Genomic DNA, 14,157 nt, shown 5'->3' on the forward strand with positions numbered 1-14,157 from the left:
CATCATCTATCTACCCCCTACTGACCCAGACATCATCTATCTACCCCCACTGACCCAGACATCATCTAACTACCCCCACTAACTCAGCCATCATCTGTTCCCCATCTACTGACCCAGATGTCATCTCTCTCCCCATCCCCTGACCCAGACGTCATCTCTCTATCCATCCCCTGATCCAGACGTCATCTCTCTCCCCATCCCCTGACCCAGACGTCATCTCTCTATCCATCTCCTGACCCAGATGTCATCTCTCTATCCATCCCCTGACCCAGACGTCATCTGTTCACCCACCCTTTTCTTCCTTTTCTATTTAAAAACCCGCCCGCCCCCCACTCTCTAATCACCCACTTTCATCACCTACATATCCATTTTTCTTTCTCTGCCCCCGTCCTATTTAATTATCCATGCCTGTCTCTCATTCCACATCTCTAATCATCTGTCCATCGTTCTGTCCTCCTTTCCTCTCACCATATTTAATTATCCATCTGTCCTTCCTTTGTAGTCTCCTCTCTAACCTTCCTCCCACGCATCCCACCATCCATTCATCCACCCATCTCTGTATCCCTCACGACCTCTCTTTCCAATAATCCATCCATCTCTCTATTCTTCCCTTCTTTCCCTACCCACTCATTCTTCCTTTTCCCCAATCGACAACACGGATGCTCATCTGTGCAACTCTCTGCCTTACAGCAGCCCCATCCTTCATGCACTTCCCCTCCATTTATTCACCATCAAGGCGTCTCCATGCATATCAGATGCCCCTGCTCACTTTGGTTTCATAGCACGCTGACAAATGCAAACCCTAGTCTCCCACTGCAGTCCTACACACCTTTGCTTCCCTAAACCTGACTTTGAAACTTTCTCCTCCAAGACGTCTTCCATGACTCACACCTTCAGAAGCCCTTGTGATGTTCAGAATCCCCTCCCCGTGAAAGCCATGGCCTTCAGAGATGCCCCTTTGAGAGTCAACGGCGTGTGGTCCTTACCAGGTTTCCGACCTGCAGCATCTCCTCAAACTCGACTGTCATGTTGTAGTGCTCCAGAGCCATGAAGAGCGTGTTGAGCACAATGCACATGGTGATAGTGAGGTCGGCAAACGGGTCCATGACCACGAACTTCACCTTCTGCTTGATGGACATCCAGAGAGGGCAGCACTCCCAGATTAGATAGCGCTGGGCAAAGCGGTTCCAGCACGGCGGACACTTACGGTGGGACTCCTCCAACTCTGAGAACAGTCAGGGAGTTAACGGGCTTTGCTGATCAAGTTGTCTGCATCTAGTGACATTCTAGAAAGGTCTTGGGACTTGCACGGGGGAGGTGGTGAGGTGCTAAATGTCAGTGGCACGATGAGGGAAGGCTAGGGCGATGGGTGGCCTGTGTCTCATTCTTTGCTCTGGCAATATGGGAGGACAGGAAACTAAGATGGATACGGGGAAAATAAGGATATGACAGAGGATGACAAATGTAGGTTCATGTAAGCTAATCGCCTCTCATAGATATGAGAAGGCTCGGAGCAGGACAGGCTGCAAATGAGGGCAGGAAGCAGAAAAGCCAAGTTCTGATACAAGGGTACACGGGACAGACTGGGATGGGGTACTGGGACAGGCTATAAAACATAAGCATGTACACCTGGGACAGGGTGACACAAACAGGGGACCCAGCCTGGCTTGGAAGGTGAGTGGAGTTGCCTTGCCTAGTGTGGGACCAGCGGAGATGGATGCAAGATGGCCGTGCTAGTCTAGAGAACAGGTTAGAACAGGTTAGGACAGGAAGACATGCAGGAGACAGGCTGGTTCTTGACAGACTGGGGTATGCTTGGGAGAGGGGTGGGTGAGATGGAGAAGGGCCTGGGTCAGTCCAGAACGGACGTGGGAACACCTAGAAAAGAGGGAGCAGAACCAGAGAAGAGCCCGAAGAGCAGGCACTAACGTTCATAGCGGGACAGACGTATGTCTCGGAGAGGTATGGGGTCTGAGGGTGGGGCAGACACAAGACAAGTCTGGGGGAGGTCGGGGGTTCAAAGGTGGAGACAGACAGAAGTCTGGGGGAGGTCGGGGGTCCAAAGATGGAGACAGACAGAAGTCTGGGGGAGGTCGGGGGCCTGGGGGTGGGGCAGATGGAAGAAGACATGTCTGGGGGAGGTCAAGGGTCCAAAGGTGGAGACAGACAGATGTCTGGGGGAGGTCGGGAGTTTGAGTTTGGGGGCAGACGGAAAGAGACATGTCTGGGGGAGGCTAGAACGGAGGTAAGGTTGCTGGGAACATGGGGGTTTAGGACACCAGAGACACTGACCTTCCAGGGCGCTAGTGAGGACACTGACAGCACTGAGCGCCCGCTGCCGTGCTCCGGGCTCCTCAAAGCCATCTGCACACGGAGCCTGCGGGGTCAGCATCTGGGGACCACCTGGTTCCTCTGATGGCGTGGTCTGCGTGTAACCAGGAGACATGCATCAGCCTGGGAGGGGGCTCAGGCTGGGCAGGACTCAAGAAGGCACAGCAGAAGTCTTGTTCTTGTGTTCTTTCAATTTTAAAACGGCATTTATTTATTTGTTGACTTATATGTGTGGCACATACAAAGGTCAGTTCTTTCCTGTCAATGGGTCTCGGGGACTGAACTCAGGTTGCAAAGGCTGGCAACCATTACCTTTACCCATTCAGCCCCTCCCCCCTTTCTGAGACAAGGCCTCGACATGTAGCTGAGGATATTCTTGAACTCCCGATCCTTCTGCCCTTACCTCCCACGTGCTGCTGGGGGTTACAGGTGTGTACCGTCACGTCTAGCTCATGCTGTGCTGGGGATCAAACCCAGGGCTCTGTGCATGCTAGGCACACACTCCAGCCACTGTTACCACAGGACTACATCACAGGCCCAGGGATGGAGGTCTTGATGGGATCCTGAATACTGGACTTGGAGAACCAACCCTACTCCAGCTAGCAACTCCCAGAGCCTCGTTCCTCTGTCTGCCATCATCTCCTTCCATGTTCTCAGTGTACATATGCCATATGGGCCCTGCCAGTGTCAGAGGCTGCCACAGAGTACACACACACATGATCTTAATTAAAGCTCTCTAGAGTTAAAGGTAGAAGGAAGCTGGGAAAAACCCAAACCCTAACATATGCTTGGATGACATTCATAGAAAAACCAAAACAGCATGGTGCTGAGACTGGTGGCAGACCATGTCCCGCAGAGGAAGTGTGGCTGTACCTACTCAGAAACCCTTAGTTTTTAATGATTATTATTTTATGTGTATAAGTGTTGTGCCTGTGCACTGTGCGTGTCTGGTGCCTATGAACACTAGGAGAGTGTTGGAGACCCTGGTCCTGGAGTTACACAGTTGTGAGCCTCCACCCAGTTGCTGGAACTCATCCGGAAGAGCAGTCAGTGCTTATAACCACTGTGCCATCTCTCTTCAGCTGCTAGAGGTTCTCAAATGGTCCCGAGAATCCTCGTCTTGTCATCTATCTTCATAAATACTTTCACACGCACACCAAAACTGCAGAGAAATGATGTTCATTGCAGCACTGTTCCTAATACCGAAACTAAACAACCAGTCAACAGGAAGATTATTAAAACCAGTCATGGCCACAGACCAACCCTGACCTCTGATACAGACAACAATGACAAGCTGACCTGGGTACACTCCCATGCAGACATCTCCAAGACGAAGAGTTAGACAGCTGTGAAAGCAAGACAAAAATCTGGAGGATAAATGCCCTGCTGTTAAAGCGCTGACACGTGTGGAACGGGACACACAGGTCCCTGTCACTCTATGAACTTTTGCATCACTGGGTTGCCTTCCAACAACTGCTTGCAAGGAGAAAGATGCTGGCAGCAGAGCTGCAGGCTGTCTGAGGGCAGCAGCTGGCAGGCAGGCCTCTCTGGGCTCATCCAGAGCCACCCTGACTGGAGAGGGCTCCTCCTGCCTCCCTTGCTGCCTGGATCACTATGTACCCAACATTGGGCTCTGTTTGCAGACTAGAAAGGGGCTCACTGGGGACCAGCTAGGAGTAGGGAAGGCACTCCCAGGGGCTTCTGCCTGCTAATCCCTTTGACTTTTCAAATGTCTCCATCTTGGTCGCTAATTCCTTTAACCTTACAAACGACTCCGTCTTGGCCTGCTAATCCCTTTAAAGTTACAAATGGGCCCTGCAGAAGTGAGAATGGGTGAAGTCAGAGTTCCCGGTAATGAAGTGTGTGAACTTGGATTCCTCCCGACATGTGCAGCACAATGAGATGATTTTCTCCCTAATGGGATTAGGAAATTCTATTAGTGCTCCTGGCTGCTGAGCTCTGCCTGCCTGAGGCTGGGGCTCCAGAGCCCAGGGCCTGCCTAGCTCAGAGCTCCTGGAAGCCAGATACCCCACTCTCCAGGTGATGGATCCTGAAGGTCACAGAAGACTCTGCAGCCCCCGCCCCCATTCCCCCGTCTCGAAGTTCCTCCCCTTCACTTCCTATATAAGACTTGGATGCTTGGCAACGTATCCCAGAAGCCTTTGCTCACTCACATCAACAACACACAGGAACAGTGACATGCTCACGAGGCGAGATCTGGCCTAAGCCCTGGATCTGTTTCAATTCTCTTGGTCCTACCCCCTGCTGACGTACATGCAAAGTCTTATTTCCACTTTGCAGGAAATTGAGGCTACAGATGGTTAACCGTATAGAGTCCCATAGCTAGTGGTCATGTGGGCCGCCACCCCCCTTTACACCTCTGCCGTCCTGACCAAGATTCCTCAGACAGCCGCTGTCCTCTGTCCTGGACATGTGTGAGACACCCTTCACTTTGCTGAGTGGGCTCTTCAGGCACTGTATGTGGAGCAACAGGGGCCAGCATGACCCCTGTGGCCAACTGGGCAGTCACCAGTGTGCCACTGACAAGCCTCTCATGACTAGTACCTTGCTGACAATGGCTCTAAACATTTGCTTCCTCTGCTGGGAGTCATCACTGACCTCACGGTGCCACAAGCCAGACAGGCTCTTCCCCAGGCTGTTTGCAACTTTGCTGTCTGTGACACACTTTGGGATTGATAGCACGGCACGATGACATTTTAACTGTGTCAACCATGTCCTATATGCCTTTAATCCTGTCCACCATGAGCCATTTTCATATTCCCAATGGTCCCAAGATGGGTCTTTTTCACCCACTATACGGATGAGACACCTGAGGTGCGGAGGAGTGAAAAGACTTGTCAACAGCCATTCAGGTGGCAACCTGCAATCTGGAATCCAAACCTAGGTTAATGCCCGGGGCTTAGGCACTAACCACCCAGTGCACCTGTCCTCCCCGCTGTAGAAGGCAGCCTGACTCCTCCTCTTGTAGCCACTACTTAAGTGCCCCCTAGCAAGTGTGTTGGGAGTTCCTTTCTCCTTTCTCTGCTCCCCACTCCCAATACTTATGACCCAGGCTGCCCTGAGTTACCAGTTAGCCAAGCGCTGGTCAGTGCCCATTTCTTACTCACCCAATAGCTGCCGTCTAGAATCCTCTGAGTACCCCTTTGCCACCTAGCCCAGATTGCTTGTTCCAGACCCACAGATCCAGAAGGCACCCGAAACAGTGCATGGTCTCTGGAACACTGGCCTAGGTCTACTGTGGCATCCAGAAATTGATACTCCATCAAGTGTGAAATATCCGACTCCCTCCTCACTACATCACCCTATGGGTTTACATATACATTTTTCTTTCTTCCCTCTCTCCTTCCATCCCCCTCCCTCTGACTTGTCTGCCTGCCTGTTGGCATGGAACTATGCGGGGAGAGATGTTCTGGGAGTGGGGCACACAGTAGGTGTTTTATCAACATTTAGAGAATAGATTTGGAACCTTGCACTCATCACCAGTTTGGGAGACAAGTCTGGGCTGATGCCTGGAGGCCAGGGGTAGGCTCACCGTGTCTGGGGGCCGGTCCAGCACCGTAGGGCTAGGGCGGAGAAGGTGGCTCCCTGGGGAGGTGGCCTCTGCATCACCTGCCCCCAACAAAGAAACTACCCCATTGCAGTCCACTGTGCTATTCCTTTTCCCATTGAGGACATGACCAGGAGCTGAGGTCCCAGGGCTGGGCTGTCCCTGAGCACTGGGATGGCGCAGGGGCCAGGGCACCAGCAGCGATGTGCGGTGGCTCTCGCTCTCCCCCGCGGTGCTGTTTTCATCGTCTGCAAATTCTGCCTCGGAGCCCTGGTCCCGTCTTCGAAAGGTGAAGATGCTTCCTCGGCTGGAGCGGGCCTTCATCGATGTCCGGCTAAGCCCATGGGCAAGGCTGAGTCGATTCTGAGGGCACAGGGAGGGCGCCGTAACCCACGTGGCTCTGCCTACACTTCTGCCTAATTCTCAGGGTGTCAGCGCTGCTCAGATTCTCAGGGTGCTGATGTTTTTGCTGGCAGCAGCGCAGCAGGTGAACTAAGTGGGTGCTTGGAAGGGGTGGGGGTGTTTTCTGCATCACCAGGGTCTCTACTGACTTCACATCTGTATCTCTGGACCTGAAGGTGATTAGACTAGGTAGTAAGAGATAGAACCAGCACCAGCACCTATCACCCCACACCGCAGCCCCACCCCCAGACCTGACCCCATACTTGAGCACTAGCCCCAGGAAGGAGGCATTGACAGGCAGACTTCCCGGCTCTCCTCCACTTTAAGAATGACTATGGGAAACTGGAAGGGTTGGGAGGGGTTCAATGGTGCTTTTCTTGGAGACCAAGCTTGGGGCTGTGACCATGCCAGGGGCCCACCATGATGGACTTTGCAAGGGCCAGGACCACACTGGGATTACCAAAGCTCTAGGACCATCTTCTGAGTCCGATTTGGGGAGCCGGTCATCCCCACCATCCTCTGTCCCGGAAGACAGTCGTTTCCTCCGCTTGCTCCTTCTCTCGTGGTTGGTGACTGGGGCCAACGGGGACATCTCCAAGGAGCTACGCGACACAGTATCCACACCCCTGATAGTGAGAGCCTGGGAAAAGACGGAAGGAAGGGTGTTTCGGTCATGGAGAAGCCTAGAGTAGCTGCAGGCTTAGGCTAAGCCATGGATCTCTCAGTGTCTTGGTGGCCCCATCAGTAAGCAGACTCCCATACTTGACTCAGATGGGGGACGCCTGGAGGTCATCCCAGGGAGACCCACAATGCCTTGAGAAAGATCAAGAACCTGGAAGGGAGAACAAGTACCAGGGACTGGGTTCAGATTCCCATGCTTGTGTGGCAAGCACTTACACAGTAAGTGAGCCATTTCCCCAGCCCCTTTATTTTGGTTTCCAGCTGCTTCCGACAGCTGCCATGGGGGAAGATGAACGTGGGGAGCCAGAGCAGAATGGCCAGTGGTCAAGTCTCCAGCCTTGTGCTTTATTCACGAATCAGCAGAAAGAATCCTTGGACTAAACCACCCGTGGACGCGGACCTTGTACCAGACATGTGCGGTGCCCACAGAGGCCACATTCACTGAGAAGCCATTCATGAACCCAGCTCCCACTAACTTTCTACCTAGAAAGCGTGGTGGACATAGGGAACAATTTTATCCAGCGTACACCACACTAAGAGGCCTACCTTGCCCAGTAAGTACAAAATGCACCATCTGCTGGCCTTACCCAGCATGCACCACACCTCTGGGCACGGCTCACTCACCTCGTGTTCTTTCTTGAGCATCTCCATGGCCTCCTGGAAACGCTTCTCCTTCTCCTCCGTCTCAGCGATGGTGGCTTGGTTTTGCTCCTCATAGGCCATGGCCACCACAGCCAGGATCAAGTTCACCAGGTAGAAGGAGCCCAGAAAGATGACGAGCATGAAGAAAATCATGTAGATCTTCCCCGCGGACCTCAGGGTCTGGAGGAGCAAGGGGACACAAGTCACCCTCACGGAGGCTCCTTCTGGGTTATGGCATTTCTAAGTCACTGGTCTGGCTATGCCAGGGGTTCCATGTCCTATAGCCCGCAGGTGGAGAAAAGCATGCCCCACCTGTGGCAGGGCATGTGTGAACCCATAGGAGAGAGCCCCGCTTAGAAGGAGGCAGGTAGCTCACCTAATGGGGAAAATGTTGTATCTAAAGAGAATCATGCAGTGTGGAGGAATATTTCATCCGCAGAGTGGAGCATCCTCTGTAAGGACTGGAACTTAGTCACCAGCCCTGTCCTCTGTCCCCTCTGGAACTCTCACCAATGGAAAGCCACTGGGAATGTTCCTGGCTAGTCATTTGTGCAGCCTGACCTGGAGGCCATGCCTAGCTCCCTCTGCCAGCCCAGGCACCCATGCACCTGCTGGTAGAGGCGTTCCCAGCAATCCTGTGTCATCAGGCGGAAGAGAGCCAGGAAAGCCCAGGCGAAGGAGTCGAAGCTGGTGTAGCCGTGGTCTGGGTTCTCGCCTGCCTTCAGGCACCGGTAGCCCTCAGGACATGTCCTGTAACCAGACATACACACTCTGTCCCATGCTGTGAGGGGCCCTGGCTTGTTTCGCTGGGCAGCCCAGCCTGTGACTAACTGTTCCGAGGCTGGGTCACCAATAGTGCCAGGCTTCTGGAGCCTGTCCCCAGGATCTTGCTCTTGCCATGTTCATGGTGGGCCAGGTTGCCATCTTCCTCTCTCCTAGACCCATTGGAAATCTCTAAGGCCCACATTCGGTTCCCTTTGCCCCACGGCACATCCTTCCTGGTGGCTGCCATTGTTTCTGCTGTTGCCTCCTACCAGGGAGGAAGTGCAAGTTCCTTCCTTGGCCTATCACTCCATGGGGAGCTGAACACAGTGGGAGCCCCAGAGGCAGAGGACGACCAACAAGGTTTGGCTAAGTGTAGGCAGAGGTAGGGTCACTGGGTGAGGCGCTGGATGGGGTTACATCTGGGAAAGTGCCTGTTTAACACAACACACACACACACACACACACACACACACACACACACGCATGCACGCACACATGCACACACACGCGCATGTACAGAACTACGGTGGGAGAAATTGGTCAAATGCCAGGATACTCCTAAGGGCACCTGAGCCTCATACCAAGAAATCCCAGATATCTCTCCCACGGTGGATGGAGACAGCAAACACGAGCCCAGGGCCTCACACCAGAAGCAATCCCTCCCACGATGAGACTGTGAACCCTCACCCTGTCCCAGACTGCCATGCACACCCTGGGAACTGTACCCAGAGACAGGAAATGTCAAGGCACCATAGTTGGGCTGCAGGCTCGCGTTCTGTTTGGGCTTGAACAAAGTCCAGGCACTAGACTGAGCCCACACTCGCCCCTGAAGGGTGAAACAGCTGAGATGGAGGCCAGGTCTAGTTAGGATACTGCACGGTACCGTGGGTGGCACCTTATCCCAGCCCATCTTTAGGGCTCTTCTGCTCCTCCCTGCAGATCTGTCCCTGGTCTTTCTTTACCAGCTATCTCCTGTGGCAGGGGAGGGGTATGGAAGCTTCCAGGGTTCTGGCCAGGAATGAAGACCACGGAAGGTGTCGCTGTCTGGGGCGTCACCAGATGAAGCAGCTGGAAGAGAGCCAAAAGCCGTTCGGGGAGGCGTCCTACCTACCCGGCGTCGGAGCTGTTCCCACACAGTAACACGTCAGAGGTGCCATTCTTGAGCAGGTAATTGTCTGCAAGGAAGAACCTGGATGTGAGCGGCACGGGTAACCCCGCCTACGGGTGCCTGCCTTACCCTGGGTTTTGGGAAAGTCATCATTGCCGGTCACTTTCCTTCCTTCTCTTGCCACGGACCTAACCCCCGTGCCTGGCCAGGACTCAGTGGCCCTGGCTGCTTCTCTGGACTCATCCTATATTCTTTCTTTGCCACTCTCCTGCCAGGGTCTCACACACCCCTGAAAGCACAGGAAGCCCCGGGCAGAGCTCAGCTGTTCCTATAGGCAGTTTCCACACCCTGCTGGAAGGGCATCACTCAGGGGGGTAGCCAGGGCCAAGAGAGGCCCTGAGCCAGGAGGCAAGGGTCTGGGAAGAGCTCCAACTTGGCTGCTGTGTCACTGTGTGGCCCACTGCCACACCACAAACTGGAGGAAGAGATGCCTGCCGATCACCATGGCAACAGATGGGGCTGGGTCCAGAGCAGGTGAGACATAGGACACCTGCCCTGGTCATCTCCCCATCGGTCATCATGAACCACCTCTGTCTTGGGAAGCCTTTATCTAAGTGTGGGCCTGACCAGTAACATTAGAGTCCAGGAATGGGTTGGGCCATAGCCAGCTACACTTGACTCAGAAGCAGGCCAGTGCCTGTAGTCTGTTTTCTGGAGCCTTCCAGGTGACTCTGGTATAGGTTGAAGTTTGGAACCATTCATTTCTATGAGGCCACACCTGGGCCATACCCACTTCAGTGACTGAGCCTTTGGCCTGCTAGTTTTAGGGGTGCTAGTGTTTGTATGTAAGGAGCCTTCACTTTACAAGAGCCCTCTGCATCCTGCGGCCTGGCATCTACCTTTGATTTAGATGAATGGGGTTTAGGGAAGAAGGTGGCACCCAGGAGCCTGGAGAGGCTGAAAGGGAGGGTGCACACAGCCACACAGGTCAGTTCACAGCCTTCTCGAAGGACCCCAGGGTGTGTGCACACTGGGTTAACAGCCTGGGCACTTGGCAAGGGCACTGAGCCGAAAGAGCTTAACCAAGCATGGTCCACTCAGGCCTCACAGGAGCCCAGGGAAGCTGGTCTCCTCATCATTGCCAAACCTGGACTCAGCCTGTGCTCAACCATTTTGCTGTGTGTGTGTGTGTGTGTGTGTGTGTGTGTGTGTGTGTGTGTGTGTATGCACGCTCTCGACTGTCAGGTGTCTTCCTTAACTGTTTCCCATTTTTCTAATTTTTTGAGACAGCCTTTCCGTGAACCTGGAGCTCTGGTTTGGAGAGTCTGGCTGGCCAGCGAGTCTCAGGGACTCTCCTGTCCTCACCTCTCCAGTGCTGGGATTACAGGTGCATGTTATCACAGGTGGATTTTAAAGTCAGGTGTGGGAGTCGAACTTGGGTCTTTGTGCTTGTGGCAAGCACTTCGCTGACCGAACCATCTCCCTACCCCTAACGCCATCTCTCCAGCTGGCCTGAGAGCCTAGGAAGGTAGACCGCTGGCCTACTTCTGACCTCCAGCTGGCTCGAGCCCCAGCAGTGGCCGGGTGGTCCTGGAGGCCAGCCTACCCACTGGTGAAGCCTGGAGGGAAGATGCCCAGTTTTGATGGCCTCCCAGCACCCTCTCCGAAGGCACAGCGAATCCATACCTGGATCGTTGAGGTAGAGGTCCAGAGAGTCCCAGACCTGGTCATTGGACACCACAGAGCCATTGGTGCCATTAAGCTCAGTGAAGTTACGCACACACTTGTGCCTCAGGTTGCCCATGAAAAGCTGCAGGCCAATGAGGGCGAAGACACTGAGGCAGAAGACAGTGAGGACCATCACGTCAGCCAGCTTCTTCACAGACTGGATCAGGGCTCCCACGATTGTCTTCAGGCCTGGGAAAGTGAAACACTCTGCTTTATGGTCCTCTGGGTAGAGGCTGGGCCCATAGAAGGGCACTGAGCCTCCTGAGTCCTGCACTGAACAGGGCTGGGGACAGGGAGGGCGACCACAGTCAGGGACATAGTGAAGGTGGCTTTCTGGGCCTTGAAGACCAGTGATCACCTTTTACAGCTGAGTCCCTTTCTGGCTGCCCAGGGTAAGGCAAAGCCCAGCTTTGTATTTCTGGAGGGACTTGAAACTCTTTATTCTCCACAAGACCAGTATAGGAAATGGTGTGCCCTAAGGACCCCACTATGGCTGGCCCCAAAGTGTACCAGGTCTGGCTCTTTTAACATAGCCCACAGAAAAGGAGGCCGAGGCCCAGACCCATTTTGAGGCAATGCAGGGGCCTCAGTCTGACGTGGAAATGGTAGACACAGCTGCTCCTGGCAGGGGGTCTTCCTGCTCTACTGCTGGGGCCAGCTGTCTTGGAGGATTTCACACAGGGAATTGCCATGATTCGAAGGAAACTAGGGAAGCCAGGGTCTGGCTTTGGCGGGGGCTGATTGGTGGATCGGGTGGATACAGGGCTCTGGGGGAAGGCAGGGTGGAGTCGTGGGGTGATGCTGTGGGTTTGGAACCGTCTTTGGGGAAGGTTGCAGGCAGGGGCTCGGTTGAGCTATGCCCCTCTTCTTCATTTGCCCTGACCCCTGGGGTCCTCCCTATCACTCCCCACTTCCCCAAAGCAGAGTGATTGTGATCTGTTAGTCGCACGATCCAGCTCCCTACAGAAGCCAGTGCCATACAGCGGAGTGATAAAAAAGCAGTGTGTACACACCCCTCTGACCCTCGGCTACTGTCCTAGGGCAAGTGCTCAGAGTGTCAGGAGCAAGGGGCTCCCCTGCCAACGGCAGGGCCCCGCCCTCATCCCCACCCCCCAAAGCGGCCAGATCTCAGGTTAAGCTCCATCCATCCCGTCGTCCAGCCTGTTACGATGTTAGGAGCACCTGTGACTACTGCGTCCATGGCCCAGAGATGGAGAAGCAGCGATGGGCAGACAAGAGAGGGAAGGGGGCAGCTTCCCCACAACAATGCCATCACTTCTGCCTGCCCAGAGCTCTGGCACTTGGCACTCTATGGAAATCATCCTGGCACATGTTGGCAACTGCCCAGTGGGTGGGGAGGGGGAAGGAGTCAAGGGTCCTCCTACTGGGACACACTCGTGGATCTGGTCCTCTAGCTTGGAGACTGCTTCATTCCAGGGATACATGCCAAGGACGGTGGTTGTAGCTTGGATGCCCACCTTGGACTGTACCTCAACAGTCAGGCTAAAGGATCTTGGGGCCAAAATAATCTATGCAAGGCCAGGAAAGCAATCCTGCTCTGGTCTGTGGAGACAGCAGCAAAGGTCCCCCACTCTTTAAAGCCTTCCCTCATAGTAAAGACAAAGTTCACTTAAGTCAAGAATGGATTCAAGAATATTACAGGAGTTTGGAGTCTGCCCACTCTGACTTCACTCCTGTGTTATGAGAGAAGACAGAGGCCCAGATAACTAGAGATTTTTAGGAGGCAGCCCCTGGGACTCCTGTAGGCAGCATTCCAACAGGCTATGAACGGACACCACTTTCCCCAGACCCTTTGGGGCTGCTTTATTTGGCATTGCCTAGGGACTGGCAGCTTCAAAGGGCTTGTTAATATATTTCTGCACCTTGTGCCTTTCTATAGTACTAGGGAATCAACTCCGGGGTCTTTTGATATGCTAAGCAAGCCTTCTGCACGTATCTGTATCCCCAGTTCTTTTACCTAATTTAAATTTGATTCAAGGTCTTGGTCTGGCTTTGACCTCATTCTGTAGCTAAGGAAGGCCCTGTCTTCCATCCCAGTCTCCCAGGAGGCAGAAACTGCAGACCTAGACCCAGCTGGTGACACTTTCATGGGAGCTCCTGAGGGACTTCCCAGTCACAGCAGGGATCTGGGACACTCGTGCAGACACCGGGAAGGTATGGTTCTCCCTGTGCACACACTAAGTGGTTCAGAGGCCAGGAGAGACATTGGAAGACTTAGTCTAAGCACAAGAGGATCAGGAGCTATGCTTACAAGATCACTAACCCATGACTCTGGTTTTCTGAGTTCAGAGCTGGGCTCCTGAGGCCTTGAGGGTAGCAACAGGTCTGGGAGTCACCAGCATTGTTCTCTAGGAGTAGAGGCAATCATTGGTCCAGAGAGTTCTTCAACTCTGCACACCTATGGACGCAGAGGCAGTCCGACATCCTCCTCTATTGCTCCACACCTTATTTTTTCAGGGTCTCTTACGGAACTTGAAGTTCGCCATTGCTGTTAGACTGGCTGACTAGTGACTCCCCAAGATCCAGCCACCTCGCCTCCCCAGACTGAAATGGCAGGCACATGCCATCATGACCAGGTCTTCAAGGTTGTGCAATAAGCACTTTGCCCACTGAATCATCTCTACAGCTACCATCTTAAAAAGTCCTTGCCCAGTCCTGAGGACAGTGAGTGTATTCACAGGGGCTCCGAGGTTCTGGTCACTGTCCCTCCAGAACAAGCCCATAAAAACTGCTTGAGCTTGCTGGGAAGTGGTGGCACACACCTTTAATCCCAGCACTTGGGGGGCAAAGACAGGAAGATCTCTGTGAGTTCGAGGCCAGCCTGGTCTACAGAGTGAGTTTCAGAACAGGCTCCAAAGCTACAGAGAAAAATCCTGTCTAAAAAAAAAAAAAAAAGGAAAACAACACCCCC

General features: G+C 53.7%; 1 protein-coding gene across 6 annotated transcripts in view; it reads right to left on the minus strand.

Annotated features, from left to right (window-relative positions):
* Scn5a (sodium voltage-gated channel alpha subunit 5) overlaps positions 1-14,157 on the minus strand; it is an 81,763-nt gene that overhangs the window by 48,601 nt on the left and 19,005 nt on the right. For all 6 annotated transcript variants that reach the window (XM_026779074.1, XM_026779072.1, XM_005348090.3 and 3 more), the window contains exons 6-13: positions 11,184-11,414; positions 9,501-9,564; positions 8,233-8,374; positions 7,607-7,804; positions 6,762-6,941; positions 5,885-6,262; positions 2,293-2,425; positions 987-1,225 (exon numbers count right to left, since the gene is read on the minus strand). In XM_026779074.1, coding sequence (XP_026634875.1) covers positions 987-1,225; positions 2,293-2,425; positions 5,885-6,262; positions 6,762-6,941; positions 7,607-7,804; positions 8,233-8,374; positions 9,501-9,564; positions 11,184-11,414 — 1,565 coding nt within the window. The remainder of the gene's footprint in view (positions 1-986; positions 1,226-2,292; positions 2,426-5,884; positions 6,263-6,761; positions 6,942-7,606; positions 7,805-8,232; positions 8,375-9,500; positions 9,565-11,183; positions 11,415-14,157) is intronic.

Source organism: Microtus ochrogaster, chromosome 5, assembly GCF_000317375.1.
Source record: "Microtus ochrogaster isolate Prairie Vole_2 chromosome 5, MicOch1.0, whole genome shotgun sequence".
Lineage (NCBI taxonomy): Eukaryota > Metazoa > Chordata > Mammalia > Rodentia > Cricetidae > Microtus > Microtus ochrogaster.